The 21820-nt window shown below is 44.5% G+C and overlaps 1 protein-coding gene across 2 annotated transcripts in view; it reads left to right on the top strand.

The window, feature by feature from the left end:
- Positions 1 to 21820, top strand: part of Adamts17 (ADAM metallopeptidase with thrombospondin type 1 motif 17) — a 346209-nt gene that overhangs the window by 141976 nt on the left and 182413 nt on the right. For both annotated transcript variants that reach the window (XM_047540680.1, XM_047540679.1), the window contains exon 8: positions 9790 to 9895. In XM_047540680.1, the coding sequence (XP_047396636.1) occupies positions 9790 to 9895 (106 nt within the window). The remainder of the gene's footprint in view (positions 1 to 9789; positions 9896 to 21820) is intronic.

Below are 21820 nucleotides of genomic sequence, written 5' to 3'. Positions count from 1 at the left end.
CTTCCCTAAATGTTCCATCTCCAAATACAGCCACATTGTTGTTAAGGTTCAACCTCTGGATTTCAAGGAGCACAGTTAGTCCATAACACTGAAGGAGATTAAAATGCATGCAGTTGCTCTCATCAACCCCCAACCACTTTGCCTTCTTCCTGGTTCTGGATGTCACCACAGTTTAGCAACCTTCCCTCATGGCCCTGTCTGCGACTGCTCTAAGTTGAATTCAAAAAGAAATGTTGAGCAAGATCATGATTCAAGGCACACACTTTAGACAGAGTGCAGGCCTTGGGTAGGTGTGCTCAGGATTGTGCCCCTCCTTCCAGGTGTTGGAATCTGCACAGGGAACCTAAACCCACTCTAAGATCCCCTTCAAGGATAGCTGGCTCTTTGGGAGACTTAGTTGTCTCATTTTCCACACAGAGGAGGCACATCTTAGCAAAAGACATTTCACTTCTTCCCTGCCTTACCTGCATGAAAAACCCCAACTTTCTGTAGCAGAGGGAGGGCATTCTAAGCCACCACCAAAGGGGGACACTTACAGTGAGAGAGAATAGAGAAGGCTTAAAACTGTTGAAGTAGGACTGGCAAAGTTTGTTTTATTGACCAGAATAAATGCCAAGCCACACAGTCGATTAGAGAATGTGAATGTGTTAAAGCTTTCAAAATGCACTCAGGTTCACAGGCATAGGAACATGGACATCAGCCTCATGCCTTTGGCCTATGGGATAACTGCCTTGTGCTGTCTGCCCGGAAGCACATCCCGCGGGCACGCTCATGTGCAACAGGGGAGGTTGCAAAGCTGCCAAGATGCAGCATGAGCAGGTTTGTTGGGTGGCCACCTTTCCTAAATGGCAAGTGCTGTAAGGTGGATCCCTGCTGCTCTCAGATGCTTTGACCTCCTCTGATGAGAGGTCTTAGAGGTCTTCTGAAATGGAACTCATGGGCTCAACTGACCTGCACTTATGGGGGCTACCTGCAAACAGCCCACATGAGGAGCTACCCGTGGTCCAGTGTGCTCAAGAATGTCTGCTTAGTGAACAGAAGTAAGACTGAGTACTCTGAAGGGGGCCTTTTCCCATGACAGATGACAAAAAGGGCAGAAAGGAAAGATGCTGAGAGGGAACTCCATTCCCAGTTTCTATTTGTCCATTTTCTGGAGAGGCCAGGTCTGGACTGGAAGTGAGGTCACAGAAGGAGTTGTCTGATAGAGACCACTGTGCCCACCCTTTGGCCCTAGAGCTCGACTGAGAACATCTTGCCTCACCTTCCCATTTGCCTCATGGTCTTTTTTCTGGGATGATGTTCCCGAGGCAGTTTCCCCCAGGGCTTGTGCTATGCTTGTTCAGTTTAGAATCAGTGTCTGGCTTGAGGCCCGTCATGTACAGGCAGTCAGGAAACACTTGATGAAGTGTTTGTCAAAATAAGACTTTCAAGACTCCTCCAGTGTCCTAAGGTGAACCTGCTGGGGGCCTTTTCTGGGCATCAGGGTCTGTTCCAGAAGCCTGAGTGTCTATGGGATCCTCCAAGAAGAGGCACATTGGTCATCTAAGGAACATGACACTGGCTCCCTGGAGGTCTCCTCTCACCTGATGGGACCCTCTGGACACCAGTGCCATCTTGTTCAAAGGGTGGGAAGTCAGCACAACATCTTCATGCACTTGGCTCAAGTTGGTTGTGGTCTGTTAAATATCTTTTCCCTTTCTCCCTGCCTGTTTTGGTTTCCACAGAATGCAGCACTTTGGGATAAACTTTTTTGCTTCCAACTTGTAATTCTGAGGGGAAATTTACTCCTCTATTTACTCTTAACTCATTTACTTCATCAAAAATGTTGTTTTGGAGGAACCACTGACCCAATCCTCAGGTCCTATATGTGTGATTCCCCAGGAATGACATCTCTTCCTAAAGCCCAGGATCCTGGACATGCCTGAGAAACCCAAGCTGAGGGCATCTGTGTCCTATGCTGTAGTGTCTTTAGTAGTACTGGCCAGGGAGTGAGACCCAGCATGATTGGTGCCTTCTGACTGACCTAAACCATGAAGACCCTATCACAAAGCAGTAGCTCAGGTGACATTGGAACACACAAAATAGATAAGTGGGTTAAACTGTGATACGTTGGTGCTAGAGTGACTTAGCTGAAAATCATAATGCAGAAGGAGAAACCTGGGGAGCTTCACTGAAGAGGTGCTTGGCTTGTCCGTTGAAATTAAGGTTACCCCCACCTCACTCCCAGTCCTTTCTCACCTCAGATGTTCTTCTGTAGCAGAAGCAGGGCTTCTCCTGCCACTTGTGCTTTTGGTGTTATATCTAAGAAGCCTTTGCTTGCCCTAAGTCAGAGCTATTTCTTTGCAATCTTCTAAGAGTTCTATAGTTTTAGCGCTTATATTTGGGGGGTTAATTCATTTTGACTTACATTTTATAGATGGTGTGAGGTAGGGGTCTACCTCTGTATTTTGCTATGGAAATGCAGACCCTTCTTTGCCCTGCCAAATGGTCTTGGCACCCTTGTCAAATATCAATTGACTATGAGGGTTTATTTCTGGAATCTCAAATATGTTCCACTGATCTCTATGTTAGTACCACACTATTCTGATTGTTCTTAAGCTGTATTAAATTTCAAAATTTGAAAGTGACTCCTTTGGTGATCAGACTGAAAAGCTGTTACCTTCAATCTTTGTTCTTTTATTGCTTCACTTAACCTTGAGTGAGTTACTGAATTTTTCAGTTCCCCAGTGTTCTCAGTCAGTAGTGTTTGGCATGTCTTTCTTGAATGGTGGTGGCATTTGTATGATACACTTATTTATGGAGGGAACCAGTGCTGTCCTTTGAGGCTATAGTTTCCATCCCTTTGCATGATGTAGGGATAGACACCTTGACTAACTCGTCGTTCTACCACTGTGACTGACTTGAAGGAACCCAGAAGGAGAGAACAGGTGGAGTATAACACCTACTGATGGCAGAATTGATAAGACAGGATGAAGTCTGGGAGAGGTGATCCACTGTGCTTCAGGAGATGGGAGTGCTCAGGTAGGACAGAAAGCCATGGACAGGTCAGGTCTAGAGCATGGAGCTAATTAGTCCCAGGTAGAAGGAATGTGTCAACCTGGCCAGTTCTCCTGCCAGCCTTTCACAGCCTCACCATGAATGCTCTGTCTTGATTTGGGAGTTACTGAGCCTATCCATCAGCACCTGTGGGACTCTGGCAACCCTGTGCAGAATCCTCAGGGATCAATGATTTATCACAGAGGTGATGGCTAAATGGATCACTAACCTCAAAATACTGAAGCAAAACTGCAGAGAGCAAACCCAAGTTCGTCAAATAATTTAGATAGTGCAGAATTTGGAAATAGGAGCAGCACTTAAATGAAAATGAATTTCTTCACTATAACCAATAATAAGAACTTCATTTTGCTTGATTATAGGACACTTTTTTTTAAGAGTACAATCTCTCTACTCTGCACTTGTTTTTGCCTACTTGCTAAAATGTATTTGTAACTCCAGAATCAATCCTCGAAGCGCTTTGGCAGTCATTCACCAACATGTGCAGAGTGGTGAAAAATTTGAGTCACCAGACAGGCACATTCCCAGCTGAGGTTGAACAAGGCCACGAGCTGTTTCCTGTTTCAACTCTCATACTACAAACAAATGCTCTTTTCATGGTGTATTTAGAGCGAGGTTTTTCACATTTTTGTGCTTTTTCTTGGTGAGTCTACTGCTTAAAATGGCTCTTGACATTGTGATTAAGTGCTGTCAAAGTGTTCCTAAGCCCAGGACCACTGCGATGGGCCTTTGAGAGCCTTCTGGAACCTCCTGGAGAAAATGCTTGGGAGGGAGAAAGAGAAGCTTCCTGATTCAGCATGTGTGAATGGGCTCTTGGCTGTGACTTCAATGTTAATGAATCAACAATATATATTAAATAAGGTGTCTTTGAACAGAAACACACATATAGATTGGTTGGCAGGTAGGTAACCAGAGGCTCATAGGAACCTAACTGAATTGTACAGCAGTGGTTCTGTATTCTGCTAATTCAATGATCATGGCAACTTATTAGAATCAACCTACCAATTCATGAGTCCCTGGGTTCAATCCTCAGTACCACACACACATGATTTAAAATTTATGCATGTGTACATACATACTTGCATATGCACATATATATAAATGTGTTTATGTAAGTATGTGCATGTATCTGTGTACACACACACACAATTCCTCTACGTGAATAGTGAGAATTGACTATTTTCCATCTGTCACATACTAGGCTCTAAGATATTTGCTCTTAAATGCTATACCCAAGTTCAGATATTCCCTGTAACCACTATGAAGCTAACAGGAGCACAAATACTTGTTGAAGAGTCTGAGCATAAGATACAGCCTCAACAATCATAGGGACAGCAAATGAATAGGTGTAAGTCGCTCTCTCGTAATTGAAAGCGAGTGTCCCAGTGGAAACATTAATGGTGTTGAGACCTTGAGCAGTTGGTAGGACCATCTCACTCAAGGGTGGACAGAACCCATGCAGGTCTGACTAATGGGCAACAAGACCAACAGCTGCAAACTGTTTACACACAATGATTTATTGGATAAGCCCAAGTTTATACGGTTGTGTGGTGTTTACTTTTTTAAATCTAGAGAGTCAGATGGCCAACCCTGAGTTTATGAATTAAAAGCTACACTATGCAGTATTCTACCAAAAAGAGAAAATAATTAAGTCTTCTTGCCCAATTTCTTCTCCAAAATTATGCTCCTACAGGGAAAAAAGAAGGGAGAAGAGTAAGGGTCCATATTTAGATGGTGTGTGGCTGGGAAGGTGAGTCCACTAATTTGGATGAATTCCAGGGGTCAGAAACTCATTACAGCTCCCATTTCTACCCTCAGCATCAGGTTTAAAATAGTGTTTTGGTTCCTTAACTCGTGCCAGGGGTACAGTAGAGGTGGAGTCAACCATGGTTTAGGATACTAACTAACTTCCTGCGTTATCTGCTGCTGGAAGGGCAGTTCTCTCAGAGTTTAAATTTAGAGGGCTTGCTTTTTGTTTTGCTTTTGGTCTCCTGCCTTTGTTATATGTCACCTTGAATAAATGAAATGTAATCAATAACTTTAATTTTCATAGCAACATACATATTAACTGTATTAAGTTTAAGTCTAATACATTTAATTTAATTTGATTTTGTAATGAGAGAAGAAAAGGGAGAGAATTAAAGAGATCTCTAACTCCTTCACCATGTCCTAGAGGTAACTAGTGTTAACATTGTTGTGTTTCTTATAGTCTTCTTATCTTTAGGCTTAAAAAAACATTTAGATCTTTTCTCTCTTGCTTTTCTCTCCCCCTGACTCACTTTCTTTCTCCTCCTCGCTTTTCACACTCTTTCTTGCGTGCGCCCTTTCTCTTTCCCTTTCTTTTCCTCTCATTTTCTCTCTTACTCTGCAGGGAGACACTCTGTTTGCTTAATAAACTCCCTTATGTGAAAAAACAAAGCAAAACAAAACAAAAAAAAAACATTTAGACATGTGAAACCTGTTCCATCTGTAACTCAGCATAAGTGTGCATTAAGACTTAAAAAAATATTAACCATTCTTCATTGTTGTTATTTACCAAAAGCTTGGATGAGGGAGGTGCAGGTTTAACTAGAGAAATGTGGATGTTGGAGGCAGAGAGCCCTGCATTTGTATTCTTGTTTGGGTGCTGATTAACCATGTAACTGACTACTGAGCCTCCATTTTCCCATCTGTAAAATGGGACTAGTAATACCTGTCCTATGAGAGAAGGACATGCAGTTTGCCTATGGAGAAGCACAGCTAATACATACCACTTGATGATCTGCATGCCCTGTGTTCCATGTGGAATTGATGTTTTTAAATATTTTTAAACAAGTTCTATGGTTTCTTTTGTGGAGAATTTTAAATCATGGAAGCCTGAAGCCATTGAAAGCAGTACTGTAGGACATAAAAAACCCTAATTGAAAGAGGATTGCTGCTACATGGGAAGGGCCTTCAGTTCCATAGCATCATTCCTGAAGTTAGCAGAACTTGTGTTGCAGACCTCATTTTTGATACATCAATGCAAGGCAAACTATTTTTCCTCATTTCTTTGTTTTGTATTGGGGATTATGAACCCAGAGGCACTATACCACTGAACCACATTCCCAATTGTTTTTATTTTTGTTTTGAGACAGGGTCTCACTAAGTTGCTTAGGAGGGCCTTTCTAAGTTGCTGAGGCTGGCCTCGACCTCGTGATCCTCCTGCCTCAGCCTCCCAAGTTGCTGGAATTATAGGCATGTACCCTGCTCCTGGCTTTCCTTATTTCTTGACAAACACCAATGTCAGATGTAGTGACTTTTTCCAGGTTGGTGTTTCTGCAGCCTGAGGTAATGGGAGCTTTCCATCACTGTATCAAATGCCCAACATAATCAACTTATAAAAAGAAACGTTTTTTATTTTAGAGGTCACACTCGATGGTCAGGGGCACACATTACTTTTAGGCCTCTGGTGCCAGTGGCAACTGGCAATGGCAGGGAGTATGTAGTGGAGAAAACTGTTCAGTCCATGACCAGGGAATAAAAAACAGAGGAAGATGAAAGGACCAGGTCCTAGAGTCCCCCTTTGAGGACATCCCCCTCCACAAAGACCTAAAGACCTCCCACTAGGCCCCGCCTCCTAAAGGCTTAGCCACTTCCCAGCAATGCCACCTGAAAACCACGCCTTTAACACCTGAAACTGGGGGACACTTAAGATCCGAACCTTGACAGGGGATCTCCAGGTCTTCAGGGCTTTCTCCTCTCTAGACTGCTGTTTCTTTCCATGACACATTAAATACCGGTGGGATTTGTTTTCTGCTAAAGCTCCACAACTTAATTACCACTTATTTCCCTGCAACTCTCACTTTACAACAACCTGGGATTTTCTCCAGACTTGATTTTGTGCACCCTAAGCATTTCCATAAACTCACACAATTCTTGTGCTCTGTTATCAGGGCCCATTTTTTTTTTAATGTATTTTCCCATGCTCCATTTTATGACCAGACTCGGTATAATCCAAATCAATCCTTAAAAACAATAGCCCTCAATCTACCTTTGTGTAAGAGTCATTCTTGTAAATAAACTGCTCCTTTGTTTTCTAGTTAAAAAGAAAATCATTGCATCTTGGAAAAATTAAAATGCAATTATTAGAGTGTTCTTCCCTTGCTCTTGTCCTCACATTACGTGTTAACCTAATTAGAGTGGAAAGTCAGGTCTGCCCGCTTCTGTGAGGAGAGAGGCTGAGGCCAGGGAAAGTGTTTGTGTGGCATTTAAGGTCTGCTGGTTCAGCATCAATGCCCATGGTAAGCCCTTGGGACAGCAAGCTCAGCATATCTAACTGTATTGTATCTCCCTTCCCCTCCCAGGCGACTTCTCCAGGACATGCACATCTGATTGTTTCTAATCAATTCATTGACCCAGAGAGGCTGCCGCCTGGGCTGGGTGAACACTAGTGTGTGTGTGGCTGTGTGCGCATCCTCGGGGTTGTGTAGCACTGCTCTGCCTACTCACTGGTGAACTTGCAGTGGCAACCCCCAAAGCATTTTTAAGCAAAACTGGAATCATGACCTAGAGAAGTCAGACGGCATCTTTTCTGGTTGTCGTTTTGCTCTTTCTACCAGCCTGCTTTGCTGGATTATGATGTTCCCCTGCAAAAAAAAAAAAAAAAAAAAAAAAAAAAAGCCTCTTGAGGCCAAAAACCATTTGCTTTATTTCTTTTTTTCTTTCTCTCTTTCTTTTCTTCAACCTTGGCCAAACGTGCTGCATGTTTCCAAATAAAACTAGACATGTGGTGCACATCTGTAATCCCAGAGACTTAGGAGGCTGAGGCAGGAGGATCATAAACTTGAAGCCAGCTTCAGTAATTTAGCAAAACCCTGTCTCAAAATAAAAAAAGGTTTGGGGATACAGCTTAGAGAAAAAGTGCTCTTGGATTCAATTTCTAGTAAATAATAATAATAATAATAATAGACCTGTGGTATGGTACCCAGTCTCAGCATGTGGAATGTAAGCTGAGTCCCCTCTTATAGCCCCAGAATTGCATCTCTGAACAGAAGCAGCCATGTGAATTTCCTCTGTGCCTCCTGGAGAGGGCCAAAAGAAAGAGGGTCTTGTGTTCAAGTGATGCACCAGTTTAATTTTAATTTTTTAATGGAAATCTCTCTGGTGGTATTCTCCCCCTATTGCTCCCCCAAAGGAAGGTAAAAATGGTCATCAATAGTACCTCGCATGCAGCAAAGCAACACCCAGAATTAGCTTTATACTAGTTTGATTTTGATGTCAACAAAGAGGATGTTGGTTTACCTTTTCAAAAACAGGGAGGGAGGGATCAGTTTTAGTGAAATAGGTCCTCTGTGCTGGCCCTCTGCCAATTCCTTTCCTCTGAGACACTTTGTGCAAGTGGAAAGAGCCCCCCTGGGAGGGACAGCATGCAGCTCAGTGGGCGAATAGTACCTTGATGGAGAACAGGTGCCTTTCCTTGGGTGACCACGGCCCACCCTGTGGCATGGTGCTGGCAGGCAGAGTCCAGCTGGGGTTTGCCTCCTGCTTATTACCAGCTACTGCCACATAGCACTGTGCCCGCAGAGCCACTGACTGCCTCACACCAGTGTGACCTCATGGGAAGGGAACAAGAGCACCACCACCTGCTTGTGTGTCTCATAGGAGTTATTGAGAGGCAGCTTGCTGAGGGTCAGACACCACTGGCAAGGGTGGGCAGATTTTCCTAGGGACCCTGCTGAGGTAAGCCCTGGGGTGCCTGGTAGTGGGGGGTGTGGATGTCTGTCCTGAGTACAGGGAGAACAGAAGTGCAGTGAGCTGTCGTGGGCAGTGGGGCGCCTGGAGAGCCAGCTTCCACAAGAGCGGCCAGTAGGGGCTGGCCCTCCCAAGCCCTGCGGCCAAGTGCCCAGCATTCCTTAGATGGCTCTGGGTTATTCAAACACATCCCTTTGCCAGAAGGACTTTCCTCCCCTAGAAAACTCCCATCCAGGCCTGCCAGTGCTTCCAGTCCTCTGCACATGGCCTCCTGCTCACAGCACTGTCCTGTGCTGTACTTGTTCCTCCCGATGTGTGTGGTTGGATTTCCCATCTCAGGTTCTAGCAGGTGTGTGTGGAGATGAGGAAGTTGGTCTTCCGGGCTTGTCCTCTCTGATGGCTTTGAGGTCTTCCTTGGTCTGCTCTTCCTGGACCCCTGTCTGGATCCAAGCTCACCCTGAGGGCATCAGATCCTCACAGGACCAGGACTAGGGTGATGTAAAAAGTGCCAAGGGTGCAAAATTTAAGGAGGTTCTCCTTCTCCAGGGCATTCAAACACAAGATTGGCTTTTAAGAGAGAGAACCTCCTAATCTTTGCACACTGCACACCTTGCTTTGCTGGTCCCAGCCCTGGGCACTGAAGTTGCATAGATTGGTCTAGGATCCCAACACTGGGTACCAATCCAGGAGACCTTGGGGAAATCACCTTTTCTCTCTGAACCTCATTTTCCTTCTTCATCCTGAGTAATGAAGATTAAATTAGATGATGTTTATAAACCACTTCACCCAATATTTGTCAGATAGTAAATGCTTTGACTACCACTCTTTTTATTGGGCAAATACAAAAGTCATATACAAACTTATCCCAGATGAGCTTTGGACTTGCAGGTCCAGCCCTGTGGACAGCAAAGGCCCCACTTGCCCCTCTCTTGATCTAGACCATGCATGATACCTTGCAGACATGCCCAGGAGGTCAGGGCCTCCCAGGTTCTGAAGAGGATGTGTTTTGTGTCTCCGCTGCAGGAATTGCTTACTTAGGAGGTGTGTGCAGTGCTAAGAGGAAATGTGTGCTTGCCGAAGACAATGGTCTCAATTTGGCCTTTACCATCGCTCATGAGCTGGGTCACAAGTAAGTATCAGAAGTCTGTTGTTCTGCTTTCTTTAAATGCCTTTCTGAACACACATTTTGCACTTGAATTCTGGAAATTCTGTGATGGTAGTGCTCTGCGCTTTTGCTGCTTCTGCATTAAAGGGCCTAGGCCAGCAAGCCAGAGTCCCAGCCATGCAGGGAACCCTGGAGATTACAGGAACAGACTGGCTCTGGATGTTGAAATGTTAATTTGAGGTTCATGTTTATTCTTAAAGCAAACACAGTAAAGGGAAGAGGTTTTTACTCAGTTGTCCTTTTTTTTGGGTCAGCATGATCTTTGACATTCAAATCATGGGGTTTATCTTTAGACTTTATATTTTCTTTTTAACCACTTTCACCAAACCAAATCTAACTTTCTGAATGTAGAGTTTAGTGTCTTAATTTTAAAGATTTAACAGCAACTGCCTTTTTACTTGGAAATTCTTCCCTTTAGGATAAAATAACTCTAGAACCTTAGAGCATAAAGATGCGTTAAGGAGAATCTGAGGCAGTTTCCTCCTCTTTTTGGAGAAGGAAGGAGAGGGTCAGAGGGGTTCAGTGACTGGCCCAAGGTTGCAATCACCTGCAGGAAGTCTCAGAGGGCAGAACGCCAGCAGAATCTACCACTGTGGCCTGCAAGTTTAGCTTTGGTCCTGGAGTGGATGTCTGTTTTATGTTCCTCTGAAAGAAAAACCGATGACTGCATAAGAACTTTTAAAAAAATTAAATTGAGGAGGCCAGAACATGCAGAACAGTGGGAAAATTTTATATTGGGTTGTATAAAACATAATTAAATGAAAATCTAATTCCTGAGGGGAAAATATTGTAAAGGTTTCTAATGAACTGCACAAGAAGATGCCTGGGGCCTTAACTGTTAAATCTAGCTTTTGCCAAGAGTAAAGCCAATGTTTAAGAAAGAGAGTAAAAGCAACCATTTACCTCTAGCACTAGACATATCTATGGCTTGACTTTTTGTTTTGTTTACCTGGTCCTGTTTTATTTTTTTCCACTTTTGTAGTGAGGTTTGATGGTTGGCTTTTCTGGACTGTTGGGCATCATGGTGTGGGCACAGAGAATAAAAATAATGCTGTGTGGATGTGATGTGCGTAACACGGGAACACATTTGTGTCCCAGGGTTCAGCAAAGCAAGATGAGCACAGTTGTCTCTTAAGTACACCATCATTACATCTTGCCGCTATTTTAAAAATATGACTGACAACACTTTTCCCATACTACTTTTGAATTAAGGCAAATTGCATTTATATTAAGCCCTCTAAGTTGTTAAAAATCTATGCCCAACAACTTTTGGGGGAAAAATAGAGCATAGATCAAAATGGCTTCAGTAAGCATCTTTCAACTATCAAAAGACCCATCCAGCCCATCACAGTACCAAGAATCCATTCCCAGAAAGTTGTGAGAATGCAGAGCTATCAGAACATTTGTCAACATCCAGCTTGTGTTGGATCTTTGAATAGTGGTTTTAAATCAGAAGATGTGTGCTTTTGGCTTCATGAGCTGTATTATCCCAAGGCAGCTGGGATGCTGCACCATGGTCCATTTTGTAGTGCTGTTTGCAAATGTGTGTGGGCATGCACATTGCATGGAGGTCTTTTCTTCCTGGACATTAAGAACACAGAAAGCCATTTTCTCCTTGATGGCTTGTTGGATTGTGCTGGATCAAACACTGTCTCGTTAGCACAGGAGGTCTGCAAAGATGAATGGTTAGATTCAGTTATACTTTAGTACCCTTTAGCTATAGTCTGTTTAGAATTTCTTAGAGGACTTTTATAGCTTGCTATTGAACTCTAATTACCTACAAAAACAAACACTGTATTGTTAATCAAAGCCCATAAATCCTGCCAGCATTTGGCCCTCCCCCAATACGGTGATTACAGTTTTCCCAGGGAAGTCTGTTGTCTCCGATTAGTCCCAAGTGTTGGGAAGCAGATTCCTCCAAAGATGAAGCCATGTCCTCCCCATCCACAGGCCCCTCTGGTCACCCTGGCTCAGGACAGCAGGCAAGCCCAAGTGGACTCCTTGAAAAGGGCTAGACCTGCACTTCTAGCAAAACCAAGGGTCAAACTGTTTCTCAAATACCAAACTCAAAACTAGTCCATATTTTGGAATAGAGTGGAGATATTTTATTCCAGCTTCTGAACATAGGTTAAGAAAGACTCCAGCTGACTTGCCCACTGGTCCCTTACCTTCAATACCATAGAGCAGAGCATCCCTTCTGATGAATGGGTGTGCACCTTTGCACCTGGGCACACAGACATGTGGCTCTTCTCAGTTACCGAACATGCCTGGTATCAGAATCTGCACGAGCCACTGCCCTCAGCTCTGAACATCAGGAGGAAAATCCATTTTCTCTGCAAGTTATACATTCCATTTATTGAACAAGGAGTTGCATAAGTTGACAGATTTTGTGTCTTTGGCTGTCAGACAACACAAAACTAAATCAGGAACTCATTTTCAGCAGTTAACACATCTGCATCCTGGAATTGGACTTTCTCTCCTCTAGTGTTTCTTTGTATGCATGGTTTTATTTTAAATAGTTGAAACACAATTTATTTGGTACCATAAATTGACTCCAATCCAATTTGCAATCAAATAGGTCCTAAACTATAAGTTAAGTTAAACATTCTTGTTATAGTAATGTCAGTAGTGCTGCTTTGGACTTGAATTAATAATGTACATATCTAAATCAAATCAGATATTTAGCACCTCCCACATGGCAGGTACTGCATCAGATGCTCTGCATCTATTATGCTATTCAATCAGCCCTATGAGGTAGGTAGGTATTTAGCTTTTAGTTTGTAGATTAGGAAACTAGCACTGATTTTTATTTTTTTAAATTATAGTTTCTACTATGATTTGGAATCTCTAATTTGATAATACACGTACAAAATAGACACATTGAAATAAAGACCTAAATTATAAGAGATAAGTAATAAAAAAGAGAACTTGTTGGATATCTAAAGTCCAAGATGTCTTCTGTTTAAGGGAAAGAAATGCTGCAGAGTAGCTGCAGATTGGTTGGCCAAAGAGAGCAAATGTGTCATTGAGAGGGGCTCAAGGACCATAAATGAGATGGATACCTTTCTGACACTCTACCCCAATACAGGAGTGGGCTAATGAAGCCCTCCAGGCTGCTGTAGACCAGGGGCTGCAAATCCTGGCACAGGCTATTGGCAGGAGCCTGGGCAGCCTGCTCTGTGTTGCTGCCTGGAGCAGGAGTTGGCCCTGAGCAGCAGCCAGGCTGACAACAGCTTGGAGGTTTTAAATGAGCACCCATGACCTTGGTAGCCTGCTTGCCCACCGAAGACTATCCTGGTTGACACCTGCCTGCTGCCTTTTGGTTGCCCTGGTAAATAGAAACATGGGCAGTGTAAGCGTTGGGGAGGCAGCTGTCTCCCTGTGCTGTAGTGAGTGCTTGAGAAGTCTACCTGGAACGAATGTGTCTGAGGTACTGTAAAGTGACTCCAGTCCAGTTTGCAATCATGCAGCCTCTTTTGCCTTTCTCCATCCTGCGTGGCCGTTGAAAAGTGACAGTGCCTGGACCTGGAAAGATGGCTACCATGAGCCCCTGGCACTTCCACGGGCTTTAGTACCAACTGCTGTTTATTAGGATGGAATCAATAAAATGACAGTAGTTCCTTGGGTGGCCCATCTGGACCAAGCTTTTTCCTCTCTAGAAACCAGACAGGTGCCTTGAAGTGGAGGCTAACATCCAAGATGCTGATCAATATTTGGTTTTAGAGAGAAAGAAGGAAAACTGGAAGCAAGCATTTGTTTCAGATTGTGTTTTCGAGACTCAACCCTAACTGATCTTGAGGAGGACTGTCTCCCAGTGATGGATAGATGCTCAGGTCTCTGCTGACTGCCCATGAGAAAAACAAAAACAAAAACAAAAAAAAGAAAACCAAGAGATCCCTTCCCATACCATGTTGTAGGTAGTGACTTTAGTATGATCTTAAAATGACTGGGTATAATACATCTGTTGGAATTACAGAATATGTTCAGTTGAGAATCATTCTGTGATTTGGGATATCACATATAATAGAACATATCTTATGTTCACATGGAGGTAGAATATATCTTATGATTTGGAAGTTATGGTGTAAAAGAGAGCAAATGGTTCTATGGAACTCAGTAAGAATACCATCTGTGTTGAGGGAAGTGGTGACCCATTGATACAGCACATGGCCCAGGAGAGGCACATGGCTGGTGAGAGCTCACCTTGGTGCAGTTGGAGGCCAGAAAAGCAGAGAAATAATTCTAAACTGGACATCTGAGGCTTGGGAACCCAGCACCCTATGCTTGTAGAATGCTTCTTTATCAAGTAAAGCAATGAGCTCCTGGGAACTGTTGAAAGACAGGACCCTTTAGATAAGTGGCAGAGTTGGGGGTGGGCTCCAATTAATGCATGTATACTCAGAAGACAAAAAGGATGCATTGTGTCCTTAGAAATAAAAAGCTTTCCCTCTGTAGAAAATAAACTCTGTTGAATTTAGGAGTTTTTCTCAGATAAGCCTGGGTTGGATCAGGGCCAAAGAGATGCCTACCTTGAGAGCCAGTCCAAAACCTGTCACCTCTCCACCTGCTGAACCTGTAGAAGGTCCTGCAGTGGCACAGGTGCCATGCCAAGGGTCAGCCTCATGCTGCCTATCCTGGGGGTAAAGGTTCTCCTTGCCTTCCCTTGCTGGGGTATTTCCTAGCATCCCTATACTCTTTCTTAGCTCAAAGAACTATTCTTTTTCCATTCTGGAATTTACCTCTCCCCTGGTTGTCAGTCTTAGCATGTGACTTATGAATATTCATCTCTTCACAGAAGCTAGGGAGTTGGCTGTGATACATTTGAGCTGCAGGAGAGAAGGGCCTGGGACATTTAGAAACGCCAGTGGCCTTGCCCCACCTGAAATCTGCTAAATCATTGACTCTGGGAGAGGCAGCTTAGGACGCTTCACCAGGAGTTTCCCTGTGTCCCAGATGAAAGCCTCAGCTGATGACATGTTGAGGGGTTTCATTGTTGCTTTTAGTGTCAGCAGTCACCTTACTTCCGTCTCTTGCTCCCACACCCTTGTCCTTCTGGGCCTCCCTCTGAGTTGAGCCAGGGGTGCTAAAACTTATCCTTGGCCCTGCTCACCTCTTTCTGTTACCCTGAATGCTGTGTTTTGTCTCTTCCAAGTGCTCCCCTAGCCAGTTCCACTCAAGGCAGTCTCAGTCTTTTCTCTTAGTCTCATCTCTCATCTGACACCTCCCTAGAGACTGTAGTGAGGGTACAGCACAGAAAGTAAAGTGACCTCACCTGTGTGCAGAGTGATGGGGAGGCATGGCACCTGTAGAGGTCTGGTGGTGGAAGTGGGAGGAGAAGAGGGAGAGGGATGGGTAGGGCCCCAGAGTCTCCCCACCTAGAGAGGTCAAGGTACAGAGTACATAAGGGTACCAAGGAGAGGAGCGTGGGGCTGGGACTTTGAGATACAAATACAGTGGTAAGGTTCAAGATTTAGCCATCTAGTCCTCACATGCATGCCTGCAGATACTCAAAACAGCATGCTTGGACATGGTCGCAATCATGTGTGGCTCACACCTGGGTTCCCAGGCCTACAGAAATGCCCTGGAGACCCCTGGAGCTCACCCCCTGATTTGGAAGCTCTGTCCCGCTGTCATGACTGGGAGGATTGTAGAAGTCTGAACAGGACTGGGGATGTAATGCTCAGTGGTAAAGCATTGCCAGGTGCCCCAGTATGACAAGGGAATCCATGACCCTGGACATGTAACACGGGAAGCTTGGTGTTCTGCAGTATAGATACCATCGAAACTAGATTCAGTCACTCTGGAGGCTTCCAGCCAGGACATGACACCTTGCAAAGGTGAGTTGAGGGTGGGGGATGTGAAGAAGAACATCCGGATGACCATGCGCCCAAGGACATGCTCGCGTGGCAAGCAGCTGAGAACGTGAAGGGGTTCTGTCCCTGAAGCATGGCGTGTGGGCAGGAGGTGGATGCGTGTCTGGAGCAGAGGAAAGGGGAGGAGAGAGCAGTGTGGGGGAAATATTCTCATAACTGGAGTTGACATAGTTCAAATGAAAAGGAATTGTCTTAGTCCCAGGGCAGGAAGGAAGGCAAGTCATAATCCAGATGTGTGAAGCGTGGAAATGCTCATCTGTGATTTGTATTAAGAATGAGCTGCCAGGCACGATGCTGGGGAACACAGAGGGGACACAGGACAGGTAGTCTGCCAGCAGACTAGGCATAGCTTCTCCTTCCCAGAGTTTCTGGTCTGGGTACCCCACCTGGTAGGCACAGTGCAGGTTTCAGACAGGCCAACCTTTTGAGGAAGGTACCATGGAAAAAGAATTTCTGGAAATGTCATAACTGTTCAGAAATCCTGGGGGGAGAGGGAGGGTACTTTAGTTCTAGCTAGAGTTAGGGCAGCTGGGTTCACACAGGGGTTGGCCTTCCTGGAGGAACAGGAAAGGGGGCATCATCCCCCTGGAAGGGCAGGGGTATCTTGGGGCTGGTTCTGGTGCAGAGTTGCCTGGTGTGTTCCTTGCTGCAGGCTCCGCCAGGCTCACCCTTAGTTCCCAGTTTCCAGGGCCTCTGGGAGTCCTTCCTGTCCCCACTAAAGGGTGATTATGGTGGAAGCTGCCTTCAAGAGCTCTCAGGTTTCCCACGGAGGGGCCTGGAGTGATTCCTGAATATTATTTCCTCCGTGCTTGGCTCCTGCATCAAAGTTGGTGCGTAAGCATCTGCTGGATGCAGTTTTCTTACCCAAATTCCAGAGGTACACAAAACACACTGGCATCCTTTTATTTGTGTATTTTATCTATTTTTGAAAAATTTCCTGCCAAGAATGGCAGGGTTTTTCACATTAATTGGCCCTCCATGAACTTCATGGCATCTTGACTGATCTAGAATGACTTGTGACTCTGGAAGATTCTGAATGGCCAGCCCCCTCTCTGTTGCCTGCTTTCCACCTTTCTTCTCCTCCCCTTCTCCCACACAAATATGAACAGAATTTCCTTCTGTCCCTTCCCTGATGGGGGATTTTGAATTGGAGTGGTCACTGCCATCAGAGCAGCAAGGACACTTTGCAAATGTCGGTCCTATTTAAATGCCTCTCCTGTAATCCATAGCCATTCCTTGTCCTCCCGCATTCACAGGGTTGCAGGGAAACTGCAGTGCTTTCCTTTGGAGTCTTATTCAAACAGAGTCCTATATTAGGAGAGAATATTTCCTGCAGTGGTCTGGAAACCCTGGAGTCTCTGTCCTTAAGAAGACCTTGACCACAACCTTCCTCAATCTGACCAGGCCAGGCTTGAGGCTGGCTCAGAGGGAGAGGAACATAAACAAATACAAGGCCATTAAAAGCTCGTCAGCAAGCAGGCAGATGTGGTCCCACCTGCACATGGAGCAGCGTGGCCCAGCAGCTATTGGCTGGAAGTTATCACTGCAATGGAAAATCCAGCCATGTGGAGGCTCCCTCTGCCCCAGAGTGTCATTACTGTAATAAGGAAGGTTACAAAAGCTGTGCTGGTGTTTGTCTCTACCCCAGGAATTCTGTGTGTTTAATTATGGAGTGGATCGCTTGGCCTGAAACGAAGTCGTCCAAGATGGTGTGTGAGGAGATGGGAGGAAAGTGGAGTTTGGCTCAAGAAGCACTTTCTGAAATCCCCTCAGAACTTCCTTACATTACAGACTCTGCCAGGAATTAGATGAGATCCAATTTTCTCGTTAGATTGCCAAAGCTTCTGGCAGCTTCAGCTAAGTGGCTTTTCTCATGGTTCTTGGAGCTGGAAGGGATGTCCAGAGTCATCTTAGCATCATTTCGCAGGTGGTGAGACACCTCCCTTCCCACGGCTCCAAGTGGCCAAGTCAAGACTTGGGCTAGAACCTCAGGCTGAAGCATGATGCCCTTTTCACACATGAACAGAGCCTGGGTCACAGCTGAACCCTTGCCATGTGGCTAGCCTGGTAACTGATTCATGTAACTTTACTCAGAAAGATACCTTCTGCTGACATGCTAGATTTATAAGTCCCGTGGAAAGTGGCAGGCATGTGATATGATGCAAATCTCTCCATACCCATTCCCTCAGGTGCTTGGTTTCATACCTGCAGTCCTTGTTCATTTACTGCCCACTGCTGATGGAAAATTCAAAACCAAATACCTGAGGAAGTCTGCATGTGCTGAGACCCCAGGGACCTGACAACCAACCCAGTCCATGGCACTTGCTGGGAAAGGGTCCTCCTCATCTGTTCGAGGACACAGAGTATATGCTTGCACCTTGCATGCAGGTGGTGGGTTAGCCAGATGGCTGTGACAAAAAGCACTGGTTAAATTGCCTGAAGGGTCTGGTCCAGCCACAGAATTGTGTGCTTTGTTCCTGAATCTGAGCAGAACACAGTAGGTGCTGGAGGTGGCATGTGGATCTGGGAATGGCATCTCTTGGGGAAAATATCAAATCAGTAAATGCTATGGATGAGGGAGGTTATAATTTTCATGGCAAGTTGTGGAAAGGATTCAAAAGATGTCATCTTGCTAAACATAGCTATCCTTCCATAGCATTGAGAAGAGGCTTGTGCCATTGAGTCTCTAGGATTCTCTTAACTCTCACTTAAAGTTATCAAAGAAGGAAAAGATGGAAGATTGGGTATTTTGAGCTGAACATTTGGGGGTTGTCAAGGTCCCTGGTGATGGGGAGCAGGTAACTGGTACAGAAACAGAGCCCAATTCTCCTGGGATGTGTGACCTTGGGAGTGTGAACTTGCATCTGCATCGTGGCCACAGCTTCCTCAGCTTTTAACCAGGTGGATTGTTAAAGAGGATAACAGGACAGAGACATAGCAGTGGTCTTCAAAAGTCAGACTTCTGATGATGGAGCAGATCCAGTAGAACAGGGAAAAACCTCTGAAGACCAAATGACAAGTCCCCTGCTGCTGACTGAAAGTCTTGTGTAGTTTGATTTCTTCTCAGAGGAGTTTTCAGCTACATCCTTCCTTCCAGACAGAAGTGTGCACTTCTTTGGTAATCTACACAAGATGAACCCTCAGTGAAGGTATTGGCTCCATAAGGGGACAGGAAGGAGTACTTGGGTTAATTATAGGCCTGCTCATCATTGTGGTACTTGCTCCACAGTCACATAGGGGTGGCAGAAATTGTGCCTCAGCTGCAGTAACAGTTGCTATAAAGAAAAAGGCAGCCAACTTCCTGTTGGCTGCCTGGTCCGCATGGATTTTGGATTACTCCATAAAACAAGCTTCCCTAAGCCTCCCTTCTCCCAGACTCCCTGCTGAACTGTCTTTTCTCATTGCCAATTATCACCTCAAATTCTCATGTTCCATGCCCAGTTCAGAATCTGGCAAAGAGTAAGGAAAACCCCATATTTGGTACTGCCCAGACTGGAGAGAAACCATAAAGCTTCATCTACTGCCTTGCTCTTTACAGTGTGGTCTGAGAACTAGTGGCATCAGCATCACCTGGGAGACATGCAGGGACTCAGGCCCACCAGGGTGATTTTTGTGCACATGATAGTTTTAAGGGAAGGGTTAAAGCATGTTAAAGGGTTAGCATTTTCTGTCTACCTCATCTTGGGTCACGCTTGCTCCTGGCTGCTTACCAAAGCTGTAGTTTTATATATAGTCATGTATCACTTAGCATTGGGGATACCTTTTGAGAAATGCATCACTTTTTGTCATTGTGTGATCATCACAGAGTGCGCTTATACAGACCTAGATGGCATGGGTCAGCACATGGCCTCTTAAAGCAGTCAAGAGATGTACTAAATATGAAATTCACGAGGCTTCTGCCAGCATCAGGTGGCATGCTGTGTTACACTAAACTTTACTTTTTAAAAGTAGAAGTATAATCCAAATGAATAATAACAAGTATAGTATCATCAATATATAAATGGTTACATTGTTGTTTATTATTGTTATCAAGTTTTAAGTTCTGTACATAATTGTGTCATACTTCAGTGTGATGGGCAGCAAAGTAGGTTCCTTCATACCAGCATAACCATCAACATGTGAGTAAGGTACTGCTCTTACTGTGATGGCCATGATGTTACTGGGTGGTAGGAATTTTTCAGTTCCATTAAAATATTTTGGGACCTCTGTTATATATGTAGTCTGTTGTTGACCAGAAAGTCCTTATGCAGTGCATGATTGTATCTTGGTGGAATTGAAGGTAAAAGATTCCTTTTTTATTGTAACTTTTAAATCGGTACATTTTCATTATTCATAACAGTGGAATTCATTGTCGTATATTTGTATATGCATACAATGTAACAATATAATTTGATCAGGGGAGGTACTGGGAGAAAGCTGCCTTTTAAAAAAAAAAATCCCATCTCTTTTCCAGTGGAAGAGTTTTTAGAATAGCTTTCTTGCTCTGGTTTTGGAATGGATTTCTGATTCCTTATCTTTATCTGTGTAATGCCAGCAGGCCCCAAGGGGTCTTTAGCCAGCTTCCAGAATTTGCTGCTGGGTTTCCATTCAGTTTCTTCTGCAACTTAGAGACTGTATGTCTTTATAGATATGGTTGGGATAGTCGGCCCTGGTCCTACATGCTGGAGAGACCCCACTCAAACATCTAACTTGATGCATGTAGTAAATTTTTGTCTGACCTCCAGCATGTCTGAACTCTTGGACATTGACAAACCCATTTGGGAACCTACTAATCAACCAAAATTTGCATCGCCCATGAAGTATGGGCTTTCCATATAGAAGATGGAAGGAAGCAGAGGAGTCAGACACTTCCCTAAAGTCCTTTGACATGCCCAAAAGGCAGACTACTGGTTCTTAGCCCAATGCTTTGAAATCCTTGTCTTGATGCCTTACCTTCCTCTGGTCACCTATTCAGTTTTTATTTTTGGTTTGAAGACAGAAACTGAAGGCTGAGATTATTAGCTTGTTATTGCTATGATAAAATGCCTGAGGAAAACAACATAGATGAAGAAAGATATGTTTTGGCTCATGGTTTCAGAAATTTCCATTTATGATTGACTGGCTCCATTGTTTCTGGACCTGTGTTGAAGCAGAATGTTGTGACAAGGAGCATGTAACAGAGCAAAGCTGCTTACCCCATTGTGTCCAGAAAGTAGAGAGGGAGAGAAGGATCAAGGAATAAAATATACTCTTTCAGGGGATGCCCCCATTGACCTACTTTCTCCAGCGATATCCCACATCCTACAGTTTCCCTCACCTCCCAATAATGGCATCAACTTCTGAGTCCATCAGTGGGCGAATTCATGATGAGGTTAGAGCCCATGATCCAGTCACCTGCCTGAAGGCCCCACTTCTAGACAATGCTGCACTGGGGACCAGGACTTCAATACATAAGCATTTGTGGGATGTCCATACCCAAGTCATAATGTTGAGCAGTGCTTTTCCCAAACATTGGCTCCTTCCCATCCTTGTTGTCACTGACCCATATGTGAAAAGTTGGCTGACGCCTGGTGAATTCCCATAGTTTACAAGTCAGCCTCTTGAATTGTGATAAGGCATCATTTCCCTTCCCACATTTTGCATATTACTACCCATGACCTAGAAGATCAGTGCAACCCCCAGATGCTGTATGGAAACTTCTAGAATCTTAGAGCAGAATAGAATAGGACCCCCGTCACTTCTTGCTACATGAATTGAATTGTGTATCCCAGGAAGCTGGTTCACCCCTTGGAGTTTGAGCCTGGTAACCACCTGACATTAGTCATCAGTGGGCTTTGTTGTGCATATAGCAATTCCTACAAAGTGATTTTATAATCCATTTCCTTTTGAAATGGGGCTCAGGAAAAGAAAGCTGCTTATTGAAAGTATAGGTGAAAGAGCCCCCTCAAATGATCATTTCTGCATTTGGGGTTCTTAAAGGGTTTTGATAAATGCTATTTGGGGCACATTATACCTTGAAGAACCATCCCCTGACAGG

The sequence above is a fragment of the Sciurus carolinensis genome, chromosome 2 (genome assembly GCF_902686445.1).
Source record: "Sciurus carolinensis chromosome 2, mSciCar1.2, whole genome shotgun sequence".
Lineage (NCBI taxonomy): Eukaryota > Metazoa > Chordata > Mammalia > Rodentia > Sciuridae > Sciurus > Sciurus carolinensis.
The sequence above is the reverse complement of the archived record's forward strand: the minus strand, read 5'-3'. Positions and strand labels throughout refer to the sequence as shown.